Raw genomic sequence first — 18,235 nt, forward strand, 5'->3', positions numbered from 1 at the left:
GAACACAGACTAAGAATGGGGCTAGTTCGAAAAGCGCCGGTTGCGATACGTATCCCTGTATGATGAACCGCATCAAGTCTGGCAAGGATTCGGTGTCTGGCAGAGCCGTTAATGAAACATCCATAGCCTAGTTTCATACTGACTAAGCTTCAATATTGGAAATATTCATAATATTATTATATCTGTAATAGTATATGCTAGCTTATATTGTAGCGATAGTTAATATTAACATATATACATCTATAAATGTAAAAAGTTATGAACAAGATTAAGCGTAAGGCTCGGGGTAAAGTAGGTCAGAATTTTTTTTTTTCAAAAAGAAAATAATATTCGTTTTTAGCTTTGCTTCAAAGTACCAAATACCATTTTTCAAAGAAATTAGAAATTTTTTGCCTCGATTTATTCCGAGCATTTTTTTTTCCCCCCGGCAACTATTTTTCATATAACTGTTCACAACTCCTCTTCGTTTCATCCAATTTCTTATATTAATAGAACCGTTGGAAAGCTCAATGTATGATCTTTCAGCCGACATCGACAAATATGGTTATATTTGATGCCCTCATAGGAGCGAAATATGGGTTTCAAATAGGGGAAAAAAATTCACACGTTTTATTTTATATTTCCGTTTCTCATTTGTGGTTTGTGTCCTCTAGTAAAGTTTATAGACCCCTAAACCACAACCAAATTTGGTGTGGATTGGTAAGCGGTTTTAAAATTATTACAATTTTTTAGATTTTTAAAAGAAATCAGAGACCGATGTAGGGCCTAACTTTCACCAGGTACCACACTTTCATAGTCGGTCAGAATCTTTTTAATGTTGTACTAATATACTTATGTAGTACCGTGTAAACAGTGAGCAAATTGGTCTCTTCTATGAAAAAAAATTTAAATATTTCCTAAATGGGTTTCTGAAGTACTAAAAACGACTACATCGCATATATTGGTTTATTTATGTTACTAAATCATTATAATAATGTATACGTGCATATTTAATTTTGACTAGATATGATCATTTATTGATATGTATACTTTATAAAAACTATTGTATATAATTGTGTACATTAAAACTATATAGATCCTCAAATATAGCAATAGCGAAGCATTTATGTAAAAGCGAATGGTCGACTATTTGTCCACAATAAACTTCTGAATTAGTGGACCGATTTACGTGCATTTTTTTAAAAATTTTCCCATTCGCGGTAGGAAGATTTAAAGATAATGAAATCCCCGAATTATTGAGTAGAAAAGTTATGAAAAAATTGAGCGTTTTTGGTTTCTAGCACAGAAATCATGCATTTTTCCCAATGTTACTCTACACCAATCGATTTGTCTCCTACCGAGGATTTAGAAAAAATCATTAGTGGTTCTATTAAGCTATACCATGTTCCTGAAAAATTATAAAAAACATAATGTGGCTCGGGGTAAAGTAAGTCAACACATTTTTTGCTAGAAAATAGCATTTCATGTTCGTTTTTAGTGACATCTCAAAGTACCAAACACTATTTTTCATTTGAAATTTTTTCTGATTTTTTTTTTTTTCGAAAGTTCGTATTTAAGGGTTTCTTGAGGTGCTAAAAAATGATTCTATTAAGCTATATTGTATTTACACAATAAAGGGCGAAATATGGGTTTCAAATATTAATTTTACAACATATACCTAAGAAACTGGGTTCCTACATACCTCTATTGGTAGAGCTTTGAGTTTTGTGGTAAAAAAAAATATATATATGAATATAGCTATAAAAACATAATACATATTTCTGTTTAGTTCCTTTTCGTTGAATTTATGACATCAAATCATAATAATAAAGTATACACAGATAATTAATTTTAACTAAATACAATAATTTATATCAATATATCAATTATGTTCATTAATTCTATATAAATCCTCTAATATAGCAATAGTGAAGCATTATATAATAAAATTGAAAAAATCAAAACTTGTTAAAATGGCGCTATTGTTTGTTGAAATCTATTTACAAAATTTTCAGTTTTCTTTACTCAAAAGGAGTGTTATAAATAAATAAATATTACGTTTTTATTTTTACACAGTGAGATTAAATAATCATTGGCTTCCACTTGTATACTATTAAATATATATGGAAGTTTCTTGTATCCTATAAGTTATATTATAGTATAATAATTATAAGTATAATATAATATAATTATATTCGCTATTTTTTATTATAATTTTATTTGTCTTATTTACAAAAGTTGATTTATTAATAAAAAAAAAAATGTGATATAAATACGAGTATATTATGCTTACAGGTACTTGATGGTGATTTTCCTTTTTCTGTCCGCTATATTAGCGGTCTTTCTGATATGGCTACTGTTCCCGGACAGGAAGAGCAGGATTGCGAGGAATATCCCAGGTCCTAAAGCCTACCCTATCATCGGAAACATTTTGAATTTCGTCGTCATGGGACCCAGTAAGGATAAGTATTAATCAAAATTTAATGTTTACAGAATAACAGACACTTCCGCCATTTTCTCTCTCCCATAATTCCTATAAATTGCACAACGCTGTTCTTGAAACTAATGTACACAGAAAAAAAAATGGTCAAACTTTCAAAATGGCGAAAAAACGAATTTGACTTAAACTACTTTCTCGATCTCTGTCATTCTGCATTTGGCTTAATTTTTCCACAACTGGCCTTGTATCAAAACTGAATAGTCAGAGAATCATATAACATGATTTATGATGTTTAAGTTCAGAAATATTAAAACGACTAACAATAACCGGGTAGTCTTCAACTAAAATATGCGATATGATTATTCATCTATAAAAATCACCAGTCACTTGTTAAAATAAATGTAGTAGCTTTGTTTTTGTCGGAAAATCACTTAATTGGCACTGAAGCCATAGTTACTTAAGCTCATGCTTAATTAGTATAGTTATCGGGTTTATAGACTTGTGAAAGTCTCGTTTGTAACAAATTTCATTGTAACAAGTTTCATTTTACTAACGAGTTTATATTAAGTAGTAGAATTTATATAAAAAGTTTTTAAATCCTCTGTTTTGACTTAAAGATGTATGAGACATGTTCTACCCTTAAAAAAATACACAATTATAACATTACCTAATTTTTTTTTTTAAAGGAGACTCTTATAGTTCTTACTTCTTTATTTAGTTATTATTGAAGGACATTTCGGACATGTTTTTTTTTCCATCTGCCTGGTCATTTATGACATACGGGATGGGGAGGGGTTTATTTGTAGGTGACCAACCTATTCGAACCATGGTGGAAGGGTCATATTCTCATTCGCTGGGAGTCGTCTCGAAATGTAAGTCAACACCCCAGACCAGATCCCAACCAACGCCACTGCAGTTCCAAAGTTGCTAATACCAAGGTCTCCACCACCCTTGGCTACAAACGGCCCCCCATTTCAGACATCTTTACACCGTTTAACGCAATTTACAATTATATTGTATCAACTTTTTACATTCACTTCCGAATCAATACCACAACAATATTACACACTGCATATTTATAACAATTATTATATGAAATGAGAAAAGCCAATTATTATTACATTTTTATGTAATTACCTTAAATTATCCTTTGTTTCATATCTTCCCTTTAATGAGTTTTTCTTGATTTTTAAAAACTGTCATTAATTATTCCTAAAATTAATATTTTACAATTAGTAATATACATATAATTGGTAGGTCGATTGACACCCCTTTTTTTTGTGAATTTCTTAACGAAACTCGTTAGGTTTCAGTTATGATGAATCAAGTTACTTTTGGCAATGAAGTCGACTTTTTAACATCTTCCTGTTCTTCTTCAGCGCACTTAACTTTGGAATTTCCAATGGGCTGAGGCATTTTCAATGAAAATCTTATTTTAGAACGATTTTTTCCGATCCGACTTACATAGAGGAGTAAATTATCAAAAACCCAAACAATTTCTTTTGTTATGGTTTTGAAAGATTAACGTCAAACTTTAAAAAAAATCGTTTAAGAATTTAATATTCCATAAAAATCCGTTATCATGACGCACTCAAGTCCACTCGGACGGCCGAAGGTACGCACTCAAATTATGATGGATTCTTATAGGGAAATTAGAATCTTCAAACTATTTTGTTTATTGGAAGATTATTGATTGACCGCGATAGATGAATGGAATATGGTCCGGGTGTGGTCAAAAAAACCTCAAATAGTATAATTCGATTTTGATTATTATAATTAATTTGAGTTTTTTTTTTCCCGCACCCGGACCATATATATTCCATTCATTTATTTTGTTTATTATGCTTGTACAATTTTTCGCACCGTTTGGCTGTTCAACAATCGTTGAATACTGTTCCAGTTTTTGTCGGCTTATCCATTAAGGACGCGTCATACCCTAAAGATCATCAACATAAAATTACTTTTAAATCAGATTTTTTTTTGGGATCATTCATTGAAAATTCCAGATTTTATGGTCTAGAGACAAAATGGGAAAGGTTAAAAAGTCAACTTTACTACACTGAGATGTGTCAAAATTCATTTCAGAATTTCCAAAACTTTCGTTAAAAAGAGGTGTTTCGACATAGTGACAAAATGGAGTCGAGATTTTCCTATGGGTCCCTCAAAGGAGCTATCAGATAGCTATTTGTAAAAGGTCCCATGAATTGCAACCCGATATTCCTTTCCCGTTAAGATAGTTGTTAGATAGATAAAGATGAATCTGTGCAGGAAAACATTCTGTAGTCGCAAATCTTTTTGAGAATTATAAATTTAAGAAATATGGGTCAGCCGAAGATGACGACAACATTTATTCTGTTCTGGTTAACAGAATAATCGATTCGTCTTTTTTTTTTCAATCTCTTCTTAGCCATTTTTGATATACGAGTGGTTATTCTACAGGTTACCACCCTATTCTAAATGGTGTGAGAAGGTCGTTTTCCTTTCGTGGGACTGTTGTGAAATAAAAGTCAATGCACCCAGGCAGGAATCGAACCGGCACCGCAACAGTTTCGAGATTGCTAAGGTGAAGCCTTAACACACTCGCCTAAATGGTCTCCCATCCGTTTATTTATCCGACCATGATTTCATAAATAGCTATTTGATTGTTAGCTCGTTTGCCTTGTCCTTTAGAGGAATCATTACGTTGTGGCTCTAATGATGGAGGTTTTTTATACACTAGATAGTAGCATACAGTGACGTATTTAGTTGACTTTAAATTGAACATATAAATTGGTTGCTTCGCTACCCTGTATGAAAAAAATGCCAAAAACTTTCGTTTTCAATTTTATTTGTAAGGAATAAGGTTGCTAAAATGTTACAGGAGTATCCAGCCCATTTTAGCCACTTTTCTAATGTAGCTCGATTTAATTAATAATTTAACTTAAGTCCCCTCTATACTGCTAGTTGAATCATTTGTAGTTTTATCAATGTAACAGGAAGTATAGGAAAGAGATAAAACTAGGTTAATGAAGACTAGGATTAACTGCAGATAACAAATGGGAAGGTCTTTTGTGATATTGATTAATTTTGGTTATATGTGATAAAGTTATAATCTAATGGGTTTTTAAACAAACTGTGACTAGAACTAGGTGATGAAAAGGTGTTGCTCATCAACCTGTTCCATTTAGCAATCCCAAGATCTAACAGAACTTCCACTAAAGAGTGTTTTATATGCTCTCTAAAATAATCTTCCTTGGAGAAGTCACTTTTTTAACTTTATTGTGGTCTTGATTGCTGATTAACAATATAATTTCCTACTAGGCTGCTTAAAAACTGAATGTTCTAAATATTAAAACATTTATATTATTTACTCTCTTTACATATTTATTTCAAACTTATATAATATTCCTAGAATTTAAGTATTCTTATATTAATTTTTAGAGAGTTGAATTATTTTTCATTAGAGGCACCAGAAAGCTGGGAAAAACACAGGAAGATATATGGAAACGCATTTCGTGTTTGGCTAGGCCCTCAATTACACATTTTTCTGGTTGACCCAGATGACATACAAGTAAGTGACTAACAGAAGATTAATTAATAAAACTAACTTTTATTGTTTAGTATTATAACCTCTAAAATTAAAAAAAAAATGCCAAATATAAAAAATTAAAACAAAAAAAGGTTAAAAACAAAATACAAGACCTACTATAAAATCATGGTTAGTAACATATTTTAAAATAATGAAATGAGAGTTTGAGATCACTAATGGACATTGACATTCAAATTATCAATGAAGAATGAAATTTTTACTTTCAACATATTTTATACTTCAATTCGAAATATAGAAAATTATGAGCTAAATAGTTTAATTATTCCGTTTATTTAACCTCAATAATTTTTTTTAAATGATATTTTTATGACAAATTATTAATATAGTGAACTAGTGTTGTAAAATTAACAATAATCAACTTTCTGATTTTAATTCAATATTTTTCAGATGATTATGTCTAGCCAGTCTTTAATTAAAAAATCAGTTAGTTATGATGAATTATTTCCTTGGTTGGGTACTGGACTTCTAATTAGCTCAGGTAAAAAATGTATAATTGTTTGTCATTAATTGATAATTTTGATAAATCTAAGCCTGAATTCTAAGAGGCGATGTTAACTTTCTTTATTTATAAAAAATTCAAAAATAAAATCATTTTATTGAGTACAAAACCACCACTACGCTAGCAACATTTTAGAAAAATAATCTTTAATCTATACTATTATAAAAAGCTAAAGAGTTTGTTTGTATGTCAGAATAATTTCATTAACTACCATTCTGATTTGAAAAATTCTTTTTAGTTTAGATTAACTGTTTATTGAGGAAAACCTTATGCCAGGTAATATCACACTATGACCCAAAGGAACAGAGTAGTAACTGTATAATGAAAAGTAGAGTAGGACATTGTAAATGTTGCTATTATAATATCAATGAAGCAGAAATTTTAAATAGAGGTTTTTCTGTCTTTAAAATAATATCTACTCTAAGTGTAAGAAATATATACCTAAAAAAAAAAAAAAAGGTTGGAATATATGTATACAGCTATTTAACTGGTGACACTTTCTGTAACTTTCTTCTAACTGAATATAAACTGGACAGGTCTAAGGGTGGATTGAGGCTGATGTGACTTCTCTGAAAACTCAGGGTATTTATACAATTCTTGTATTCTGCAAGCCATGTTTTGTGTACCTAATGGAATGTGATAGTTTGCAAATAGTGTACCTTTCACTTAATTTCACAGTTTATAAAATTTCAACATCTCGACCTATTATAGACGGAACATTCCCATTCAATAAATGAAAGTTGAAATATTTTAATTATTTACAGTTACCAGTATACAGAATCACTCTGCCATCTACTTAATTAAGTTTGGCAGGTATTTTCTTTAAGCTTAACCAAATCATGAGTGAAAAAAATTAATAAAATACAATAAAAAAATTAATTGATAGTTACACATTAAAATCCTTAAACTATCATCAAATAGATTTAACTATATTATTCATTTAAAGGAATTATACCTTATAATTGCAAATAAATAATAAACTAAGATTATATAATGAAAAATTAAATCCTTTCTATGTAAGTTTAGTTAATCCTATATTTAAAATATCTAATTATTATATAAAATAATTAGTATTTCAAAGCTGATCTCCTATGCTCTAATACTCTCCACAATATTTTCTTTTTTTACCTTACATATACATTTTAATGCCTACATCTTTGTTATAGATATAAGTTATATCTTTAGATTAGATTAGATTTTTGAGAAAAGATTTATCCCACAACTTCTTTCCGGTTTTAGGTAAACTATGGCAGATGAGAAGAAAAGCTATTACACCAACTTTTCACTTCAAGATCCTTGATGAGTTTGTTCCTATTTTTAACAAATGTTCGAAGATCCTTATAGAGTGCTTTAAGGATAAAGTTGGACAAGGTCCATTCCACTTAACAGAATATATGTCTAACTGTGCTTTAGATGCCATTGCAGGTAAATATTTACATAAGCTATCTGAAAATTTTAAAACTAATGACACTATATCATGCATTTACACCCTTTTACAATCATAAAGTTCTCAGTTAACTGATTTTAATGAAGTGGCATAATCTCTATTTTGTTATTATTATCTTTTATATAACCTAAATGTACTAAATGTGGCCTAAATGTACCTATTCAATATAATTGGATGTTGACTATTTATTCTTTTGCTTATTACCTATGTCACTCAGCACAGTTATCAGCATTACTTCATTTCATGAAAAAATTGTTATCCATAGTTGTTTTATTGGTTGGTTTTCAGATATTATTCAAGTTTTTGTTATTCTGATAAACATATATAAAAATAATTATTCTTACTTGTGTTATTAAAAATTATTAAACTGTACCTCTCTCTGTTTATTTAGAGACCGCAATGGGCACAGAGCTAAAAGCACAAACAAATCCACATTCAGAGTATCCAACCAGTATATTTAAGTAAGACCTGAAATTCATTTAATTCTTATTAATGCACTAATATTGAAAAATTTCATTAAAGTTGATGAAATATATTGATAAAAAATGTAATTATATACTTAGAATGACTACCGCTCTTATGGAGAAAATGAGTAACCCTTTACTTACTTTGGAACCAATATATACTCTCTCTGGTCGTAGAAAGAAAGAATCAGATCTCCTCAGAATACTTTTTTCATTACCAAGGGAGGTAACAAAAACATTAATAGAATAATTGTACTTGTTATCTAGTTTAATCTTAATAGATTTATAAATTAATTTAAATTTGGTTGATAAAATTTATAGGTGATAAGAAGTAAAAGATGTTCCAAAACTACACATGATAATGGTATAACTTCTTCAGATGAAGCCTATGGTCAGTATGTTTGTGAATGTGTCATTATTTACCTAATTTAGTTTGGAAAGCCTATATCAATTCTTAATGTTGACAGGTATAAAAAAAAAGACAGCTTTCTTACAGCTTCTTCTAGAAATGAAAGAGAATAATGCTCCAGCTTTTCAATCTGATAAAGATGTACAAGATGAAGTTATCACATTTATGTTCGAGGTTAGTTTCAAAACGATACAATTTTTTAAAATATGATACAATTACATTTCTATTTTTTTGGATAAATATAATTTATTTGGTTTTTGTGATCAATGTATTAAGGGAACGTGCAACTAGAATTTTCTTAAATGGATTTAAATCACTCTTTTCGAAAATTTGATTGAGAATTCAATTATTTCACTCACATTTTGATGTATATTGAAAAAAAGGGCTAATAAAGGAAGAACTTACATTTGATAAAATTAAGATAAATGTCAGTAATTCTTAAAGAGCTTTAATAATCATGCTTATTTTATTCTTAGGGCCACGATACAACGACAATGTCTTTAACTTTTACAACTTGGCTTCTCGGAATCCATCAAGATGTGCAGGTTTGAAACATATGATTTTGTGCCTTCATGGCATTTTTAATGCATTATTTTTTTTTTAGAAACTAATTTGATTTGTGATAAAAAAATAAAAAAAAGTAATTTTTTAAAATGTTCCTCAAACCCTGAGAATAACAATAAGTAAATAACTCTACAGGAAGAATTGTATCATGAAGTGTCAAATATTCTCCAAGGTAAAGAAGAACCAACAATGGAGGACTATAATAAAATGGACTATTTAGAACGAGTAATTAAAGAGAGTTTAAGATTGTACCCATCAGTTCCAATGATAGGACGAGAGGCTATAGAAGATATTTTCCTTCCATCAAGTGAGTATCTTCATGAACAAGAAACTAAACTCATCTTTGGTAATTTAATTAATCTCTCAAAAGCAGATGGCATGTGAAACACAAGATAACTTGAATTATTTTTCTCCAAAATAATTAACAACAGTTTATGATAGATTTTTGGATTTCAGACATGATGGTAAAGTTAAAATAGATTAAGTACTTGGATCTTTCTTTAAGTATCCTGAAACAAGGACTGCAAGCATTGTTAGGAAGTTAATGAACAATGGAGATAAATATTTTCTAGCCTGACCTAGGTCCAAGTAGGTGTTATTGTTATAAATAATACTGGGTATTGCTTCACAGAGACAACATAATTCAGAAATCGCTCCTCCATGTGTAGGGCATCTGCATGTCCTAATAACTATGACCTGGTCCTGAATAGCCAGTTTCCAAGTGTTATCAAGCAGAAGTTCTTGATTTACTGCAGAGAAAAATTTTAATCCATAGGTTTAGGGTAGTGTAACTGTTGTCCTATGCCAAAATAGATCATATTATTTTTGATGCCATATTGGTTATAAACTAACTCAGGACAAGTTCTTTATGGTAAATTTTTGACAGGCTTGAAAGGCCTCATCCTTCCACTTTTCTGGAAAGATGTATTCATACCACTGATGCTTTCAGGAGTTCACCATTTTCCATCTTTGATAAGAATCTATTGCATCCAAATCTGTATTGATCCATTTTAAAATGCCATAGGAATAAGCTAAACGCCAGGATTGCCCATGTGTTTAGGGCTTTTGTAATATTTTTCACTGAAAGATTTGTTCTAAGGATAATCTGAACATGTCTTTTAAATTTATCTACGAATTAATTTTTTACATTTCAAAATCTAGTGTATGCCAAGATAATTTTACAAATAATATTGCTAATTAAACATGTATAAATAAATAAAATATTAGAAAATGAAACATTTCAGAATGAGGAATGGATTTAACATATATTCAGTAAATAAAGTAAAATAAATGAATAAATGGGTTCAATAAATCCACAGCTTCAATGGATCACTATGACTTAAACCAGTAGTCATTAAATAAATCATAACAATTTTAACATTCTATTTTGTATGATATTTAGCAGAGACATCAGATTCTCCGAAATTGATATTCAAACATTTTTCCAGGTGGTTTCCTAGTTCCAAAAGGAACACAGATCACAATGGGCATTTATGCACTACACAGGAGAGAAGATCTATTTCCAGATGCAGAAAAATTCAATCCAGATAGATTTCTTGAACCACAAAAACATCCATTTGCCTACTTACCATTCTCAGCAGGGCCGAGGAACTGCATTGGTAATTTTGTATATACAAAGTAAAATATTAGTATATTTATTAGTACCAAATCTAGCTTTCTAGGTACATTTTATCCTAATTAAATCTCTATCAAATTTAAGATTATCTATAAAATATGGATTTCACATTTAAGCAGCCCATGGCCCATTCTCAAATTTATATGCTATTTTAGTTACAGAGCTTTTTAAAATGAACAACCAAGTGAATGAGAATGTTTTTATTTTCTATAATTATTTTTCTTGAGACCAACACTCCCTACCCACCTTCAGGTTCTTTATATTTATTTATTGATAATATTACAATCTGCCACAAACTTGGGCAATGAGTAATAGTGGTAATTGTACACATTCATACAAAAAATAAGAAAAAAAACTAATAATAAATAAAATAAAAAATATAAGTAAATATAAAATTAAAAAAATAAATAAAATAAAATATAAAAATAAATAAATTAAATCTCTAAATGTATATAAACAGAAAAATAAATAAATAAAATGAACATAATCAAACTAAGTGAAATCAATTACATACAATATTTACAATCTTGTCCTGAGGATCCCCAAGCCCATTCTATCCCCTACGAATGAGGGGTAGAGCAGAACCCTTCGAGATTCCAATGCAGCCCTCTCACCACGTTACTAGTAATGAGCCAGTGAAGGCTGAGTAATTGAGCTAAAGCCCCAATCACTCTACATGAGTGGAGCATCTGGCCATTGTCAGAAATCCAATTTTTTTATTTTATTTTTACTAAAGGTCTCTTGGCCAATGCCATTTCAACCTTCGAGGTGGATTGTAAGGATGGGTGGAATTGGATTAGGATAATCAGAGAACTTTATATGGAATTTTGAGACTGGTTGGTATGAGGTCAAGGACAAAAGGAATATGAAGGTCATGGTGTAGTGTTCTGTTGGAAACGTAATAGAGTGCATGGACTATGGTTCTAAGGATTCTAATCAATCATTATTATATAGTTATAAAATATATAATGCTTGTTGTCACAAGCCTGAGGCGGAGATATTACAAATTAATGGTACCAGCTTCTGTAGAAATAAACTTTTAAAAAATTATTGCCATCTTTTCAGTATTCTCTCAAGTGTATTAGAATAAAAAAGAATTTGAATTCTAGATGGAACATACTAATCAATATTCACTTTCTCACTCAGGAGTTGTGTGGAATTATTTCTCTCTGTCACTCAGTTTCAGTCAGTCCTTAGCGCATTTATAAAACACTCACCTATATACCTTAACAAATAAAAATTTCTTACTGAAGGAAGATCATGGGACACTAGTAAGAAGCAGAAAACAAGTAGTCTCCTTTGTTCAGTTGGTTCAGGAACATGAAAAATATGGGAGTATTTTTATTAGTGGTCACTCTCTAGTGCTCGAAACAATAAATTCAGAGAAGACTTATGTGTTTGTACATTACATTGTTTCATAGTTTTTCAGAACCTATTTACATACTAACTTATTTTGTATTTTGTTTTTTTAGCTTTTATTAAGGGCTAAAAATGGTTAATTTTTCACTCTCTGAGCAGTCTACCCCTAGCCTCAATGAAAATTCTTAGGGGACTACAAAGGGGCCAGAATAGACAACAAAGAGACAATTATTTAATTTTCTTTCAATATTCAATAGAATTCCATATGGGTGACTTCTCAAAAGTTATTTTAAGACACATGATTTCTATGATCATTACCATATTTTAACAGATCTATAGTCCAATTTGAATATTTATATTAAAAACTGTTGTTATTAACAAACATAAATGGAAAATTAATTACCTTTTCTTTATGATATTTTAGGTCAAAAATTCGCAATGCTTGATATGAAGGTTATAATTTCTCATTTGGTGCTGCATTACAAAATAAAATCTGAGAAAGATCTTGTACCCAGCCCAGAAATGCTTCTTCGCTGTGAAAAAGGACCTTATGTTAGTTTAACACCTCGAAATTGACATGAATTTCGTCATCTTTATTATTTTTTAATTGATAGTTTTTATTTGAACCATTAACTTCTGTATTATACTCCATATACTACATTCATGTAAAAAATACATATATATTTTTTTAAATTTCTTATTCTGTCAAAAAACTATTTTAACCTTAACCTTAAATGTAAACTATTAAATGAAATTTTTAATTTATACCTTTCATTAAATTATTCACAGAAATTTCAGCAGCATCTGTTTAATTAACGAGTGTTATTGATATGGGTATCAGAGGGGGGAGAGTGGTAAATTCGTCTGCCAAGTAGACTTAGTGGTCATTTTTGCCGACCCCTGGCGGCTACTAGAGTTGCCCCCGCTTACTAATCAAGGTGGGTATGTCAAGATTAATTTCTTAAGACCGCCGAGAAATAAATTATAACTGCCCCAGATGGGAATCAAATCCATAACTTTCAGAACTCGGCGTTCTGGAACAAACACCCCCAAACCCGTATGTTGCTTCCTCTAGCTCTTCCAGTAATCAAGACCTATTTAATTAATCTATAGAATATTGGATGAAATTGATGTAACAAGCATAGTATGGGAACAATGAATACGTCCAAAAAGTATGAATTCGCGAACAAGAAAAATCCTAGGGAATTCACACTTATTTGTTTTAAAAAAAAAACAATTTAAAATATGTAATTGGCTTATTGTTATTATAGTCAAGCCAAATGAGAACAAACTATTAATGATTCCAATTAGTGAATTCAGAGTCAGTAATAAGTTGGCTAAGAAAATAAGGGACAGTTTTTAACAGAAAGTTAACTATTATTTCTATGCATTATAAAATAATTCATTTTAAAATGTAATAATTTCTTATTTCACAGATTTTTTTTTATCTGTTAAAGTAATACAGGAATGAAAAACCAGAAATAAATTATTTGTCCAAGTAATTGTTGTTTTTATGAAGAACTGAACATTTAATTTTAGTTAAAATTTTAACTTTGTGACCTATAGTTTTCTCTGGTAACATTAAAAAAATAAATACATACACTATCTGTGCTGAAATACAGAAAGTCATATACCATCAGGAAGCCACCCAAGCACATACTCGCTCTAATCGGCTAGTGAAACAACCTTTGCAGTGTCTTCCTGTTCACTTATGACTACAACTTAAAACAGACCATAAATGAGAAGACTCAGCAGGTTGTCATCATGCCTGCCTAGAAGACGTCATTGTGGCACTACCAGTTCTGGAGTACTTATGACGACCATCATCAAAAAAGGCATCAGGACAGGATGGGATTGGATCATCAGAAGGAATAGGACACTTTGGTGGAAGCTCCAAAGCTTAGCTCTACAATATACAATTTTCCTGAGTTGCTTTCATTGCCCTAGGCCGTTCTATGGCAGGAAAGGTTGTACCACTACCTGTGGAGATATCATTTTGCCTTTGTCACCATCATCTCACAGGAGTGGGAAGGGGCTACCCTGCTGGTAGTGAAGAAGAAGTTGAATACAGACTACATAGCCTGAATCTCTACACTCCTCAAAACGTCTTCAAGGGGTGCCTTGCCACTAATTCATTTTGTAGAGGTTGCAGTTTATATTAAGAATATAGTTGGAATAATTAAAAACATTCCATATCGCGCAAAAACCACTAAAGGCACCACCTACACGTTTGCTAAACAAAGGCAAATTCGCGAATGCGCTAGCGTGTGAATGAGTTATTTGGTTTGGCTGGTACAAGTTGGCCAGAATATGTCTAAGTGATTAAATAAAAAATTCTAGAAGTAAGGTTGAATTTATAGGTCATTTTTGTCATCTACAACCTACATTGCTGATATTTACGTTTATTTTTTAATAGTAAAATTAGATTAAATTGAATGTTATAGCCGAAAAAATTCAAAATAAACAACAAGCATATGAATACCGACGTTTGTTGCTTCCTTTTTTACCAAGTATTTGTACAAGTCTTGGATTTGTGGCAAGTGGCAAACGTGTAGATCGTGCATAAAAGATACTTTGACACTACTAATTCACATATAAATTTTCAACACTCTTAACTTAATTCGGAGGGACTATAGAAGTGCAAAAAACAAGAGATAGTAATATTATAATAATATTATCCAAATCAAAATTAATATTAAAAGTTAAACGGCTGCATTAGAAAAAAAATGTTAGTAGAAAACACATAGATTAACACTAAAACTACTTTTACTGGTCGTAAAACCTGTGGTTTATATGGAATTAAATAAAGAAAACTATTTTAGTAAGTAGTAAAGCCTTCCATACATGTGTTATTAAACAAATAAACATTTGATTTCAATCTTACATATTAAAAATCCATTAAACAACAATATTCTCTCATGCCGTATTTTTTTTGCACGTACATTTGTTCGCAGGACAGCTGCATGGTTCGACAATACCCTGAAAACCATTAGGATTCTGTTCTTGCCACCTCCAGGTATCTTCGCACATGTCCCTCAAGGACTTCTTGGCATACCACTGCAGATCTCTGTTGGCCAACTGGCAGTCACAATAACATACTGCTACATCTCCCTCCCTTCTACCAGCAATCGAATATGGGACCACCTTACCTGAAGCATCTTCGAACGCCTGTATCATTTCCAGAACTGAATGACCAGTACCTGTTCCAAGATTGTAAACCCGAAAACCATCAAAGTCTTTCTTAAATATTCTCTCAAGAGCTTTCACGTGACCGTCTGCCAAATCTTGGATGTGGATATAGTCACGTACACCCGTCCCATCCTTGGTGTCGTAATCTTTCCCAAACACTTTCAGCTCCTCTCGTTTACCGACTGCCACCTGAGAAATAAAGGGCATCAGGTTATTCGGGATCCCATTTGGATCTTCACCTATTCTCCCACTTTCGTGGGCACCCACCGGATTGAAGTATCTTAATGATATCACTTTCCAATCTTTACTGGAATCGGCAAGGTTGGATGCCATAGTCTCTATCACATATTTTGTCCAACCATATGGATTTGTGCAATTGCCTGTAGGTGAAGTCTCGACTAAAGGGAGCTCTTTAGGATTACCGTAAACTGTAGCAGAAGAAGAATAAATAAGACGATAACATCCGGAAGCTTTCATTACTTCAAAAAGGTTAATCGAACCTACGACATTATTCCTATAGTACTCTAAAGGCTTCTTGCAAGACTCACCAACAGATTTGAACCCGGAAAAGTGTATAACACAGTCTATATGAAACTGAAGAAAAACTGTTTCAATGTCTTCCTTGTTTAGAAGATCAGCTGGTATGAATTTGACACTTTTACCCGTCAGCTCCTGGACACGGTGCAGGGATTCTGGTATGAACTGCTCCGGGGATTTGTAACAATTACTGCAATTATCAATGACGACTACATTATTCCCATTTTCGAGTAGCTTGACAGCAGTATGAGAACCTATATAGCCAGCCCCGCCAGTCAGCAAAACAGTAGCTTTGTTCCATTGATCCATGGATTTATAATATTCATATATTGTCTGCAGTTACACTAATGATACACAGTTCTGTTAACAATTACTATTTAATAATCATATTTTCCAGCTGCTTAATAAATATTCGTTTTTAAAATAATTTTCCTTCTTATTATTATACTTTTAGGTTCTCTATACAGTATACGTAGAAAGCATGTGTACTTTATATGTTTGAAAACTACCTCCTTCTTATCGTCGCTTAAGCTGCACCTCGTAACTTGAGAAAAAACTTTTTTAAAAAAGGATTCTAAAACACCTTAAAAGAATTCACGATGTCACAGAAAAATACACAGGTCATCTAGGAAACTATGAAGTTTCTCTAAAATGGTGTTTCCTCCAAGGAGATGGAATGACCTCCCCCAGAAAGCTATGTGGTCACTCCTAAAACATCAGATGGTTGCCAGGGGCGGATCAAGAAATTATATTAGGAGGTCGCAAAAAAAACAAAAAAAAAAAACCCTTTACAGTGCTCAATTTGATTTTACTTCCTTACTGCGATTTAAACTAACTTCAATCATAGTCGATAAAGACATAAATCCTACTTTCTTATAAGGAATCCAAAGCACGGTTAACGATGTAATTAAAAAAAAAATTGCAAAGTAAATTCATGGAATAAATGCATCAACCCGTTTGCCCGCGTCTTATCTTCCAGGTTATTGGAACGATTTATTATGCAGTATTATCGAAATGAATTACTTAAAATAACTGTTTTGATTTTGAAAAAATCGAGTCTATAAAGAGGCATTTTAACGGGCATATACCTACCTTACATATTTAATTTCAGTTTCCAACGACTTTTCTTTCTTGAGTAAAGCTCTTCTCACAGAGACACAGGTCATTATGCGAAACGTGTTTATTTTGTACTCCGGTGGCCTCAAACTTGTATTTCCATCGAAAACTGGAATTTCGTACGAACGTTATACCTTCACTTAGTCCAGTGTCTCAGGATGAATCAAAAGCAGTGGAGCTCAGAACCATAGTGTTGTTTGGTATACATGGCATAGAGGTCTATGTTTTTTCTAAGCCTATGTAGTTTAGCACAAAAACCCACATACCCTTAAAGGAACTGCTGGACCCAATTGTCCAGCACTTGACACCTAACTCCTAGGTGTAGGAATGAGTCTGGTTGTGGCAGAAACTTTTTCTTTTATACCAACCAGGGATTACTTTGACCCTTCTATCACCCAACCATCCTCTTTAAGTTGGGTACTTGACCCTCATTTCAGTGTGGGTGATAAATGCATTATCATATTTGTATAACTAGTGGCTCTGAAAAATGTAGTTCTTATCCTTGGAGGAAGGAGTATAATGGAGAGGGTTGCCAAGATAAGTAGGCCTTATGATGAACTCAGGGGGCATGGTAGGAGTAGGAGCCAATTACCTACTGCCTGTTTCAGTTTAGATTATAATGGTGGATATTCCTATTGGCCTCAGAGTAAATCTGGGCTTCCAGGGTCCTTATCTAGGAGAGTTGGTATGCCTCCTCTCTGATCTCAACAACTACTAATAATCAAAAATTTAATGAAGGTTTATTTGTTTTAATAAAGGATAGGATTATTATAATCTCCTGGGCATGAACTACCCAATTTATACAAGTTAGTTTTCATTGCAACATTGCTTCATATATAATGCATTGGACCTGGAAGTTAATTGATAATCCTAAAAGAGAATTTGAAGTATGTACAATATCAATGAACTGAAATCAATCCCTTGAGCTTTGATTACTGGGCATCATCATATTTTCACACACTTTTTACTGCTGTTACTGCAGTTGAGCTTCTTTCTTTGGAGGATAA

General features: G+C 31.6%; 2 protein-coding genes and 1 non-coding gene across 7 annotated transcripts in view; 1 reads left to right on the forward strand and 2 right to left on the reverse strand.

The window, feature by feature from the left end:
- LOC106686318 (uncharacterized) overlaps window positions 1-12,919 on the reverse strand; it is a 17,269-nt gene extending 4,350 nt beyond the window's left edge. Inside the window, exons 1-3 of one of the 3 annotated variants that reach the window (XR_010844004.1) lie at window positions 12,790-12,919; window positions 8,328-8,422; window positions 3,557-3,631 (exon numbers count right to left, since the gene is read on the reverse strand). This is a non-coding gene — a transcript (uncharacterized protein). Of the gene's footprint in view, window positions 1-3,556; window positions 3,632-8,298; window positions 8,423-12,789 lie in introns of all 3 variants that reach the window. The other 2 variants (XR_010844006.1, XR_010844005.1) reach the window with 2 other exon arrangements.
- LOC106686317 (cytochrome P450 4C1) overlaps window positions 1-13,079 on the forward strand; it is a 31,874-nt gene extending 18,795 nt beyond the window's left edge. For all 3 annotated transcript variants that reach the window (XM_067049710.1, XM_067049709.1, XM_024359672.2), the window contains exons 2-13: window positions 2,275-2,435; window positions 5,863-5,969; window positions 6,396-6,486; window positions 7,747-7,932; window positions 8,346-8,415; window positions 8,518-8,644; window positions 8,740-8,809; window positions 8,886-9,001; window positions 9,304-9,372; window positions 9,527-9,698; window positions 10,840-11,010; window positions 12,811-13,079. In XM_067049710.1, coding sequence (XP_066905811.1) covers window positions 2,282-2,435; window positions 5,863-5,969; window positions 6,396-6,486; window positions 7,747-7,932; window positions 8,346-8,415; window positions 8,518-8,644; window positions 8,740-8,809; window positions 8,886-9,001; window positions 9,304-9,372; window positions 9,527-9,698; window positions 10,840-11,010; window positions 12,811-12,962 — 1,485 coding nt within the window. In that variant the 5' untranslated portion in view covers window positions 2,275-2,281 and the 3' untranslated portion in view covers window positions 12,963-13,079. The remainder of the gene's footprint in view (window positions 1-2,274; window positions 2,436-5,862; window positions 5,970-6,395; window positions 6,487-7,746; window positions 7,933-8,345; window positions 8,416-8,517; window positions 8,645-8,739; window positions 8,810-8,885; window positions 9,002-9,303; window positions 9,373-9,526; window positions 9,699-10,839; window positions 11,011-12,810) is intronic.
- A 2,123-nt stretch (window positions 13,080-15,202) lies between these two features.
- Window positions 15,203-16,525, reverse strand: LOC136795038 (UDP-glucose 4-epimerase-like). Its single transcript, XM_067049714.1, has one exon. The coding sequence runs from the start codon at window positions 16,419-16,421 to the stop codon at window positions 15,303-15,305; it is 1,119 nt and encodes a 372-aa protein (XP_066905815.1). The 5' UTR covers window positions 16,422-16,525; the 3' UTR covers window positions 15,203-15,302.
- Between the last annotated feature and the right edge of the window lie 1,710 nt (window positions 16,526-18,235).

This window comes from Halyomorpha halys, unplaced genomic scaffold (genome assembly GCF_000696795.3).
Source record: "Halyomorpha halys isolate HHAL.00 unplaced genomic scaffold, Hhal_1.1 Scaffold808.1, whole genome shotgun sequence".
In the NCBI taxonomy this organism is placed as follows: Eukaryota; Metazoa; Arthropoda; class Insecta; order Hemiptera; family Pentatomidae; genus Halyomorpha; species Halyomorpha halys.

What these genes read in the sequence shown, in the direction of transcription:
- LOC136795038 (XM_067049714.1), bottom strand. Translation starts at nt 16,421, where the DNA reads ATGGATCAATGGAACAAAGCTACTGTTTTGCTGACTGGCGGGGCTGGC.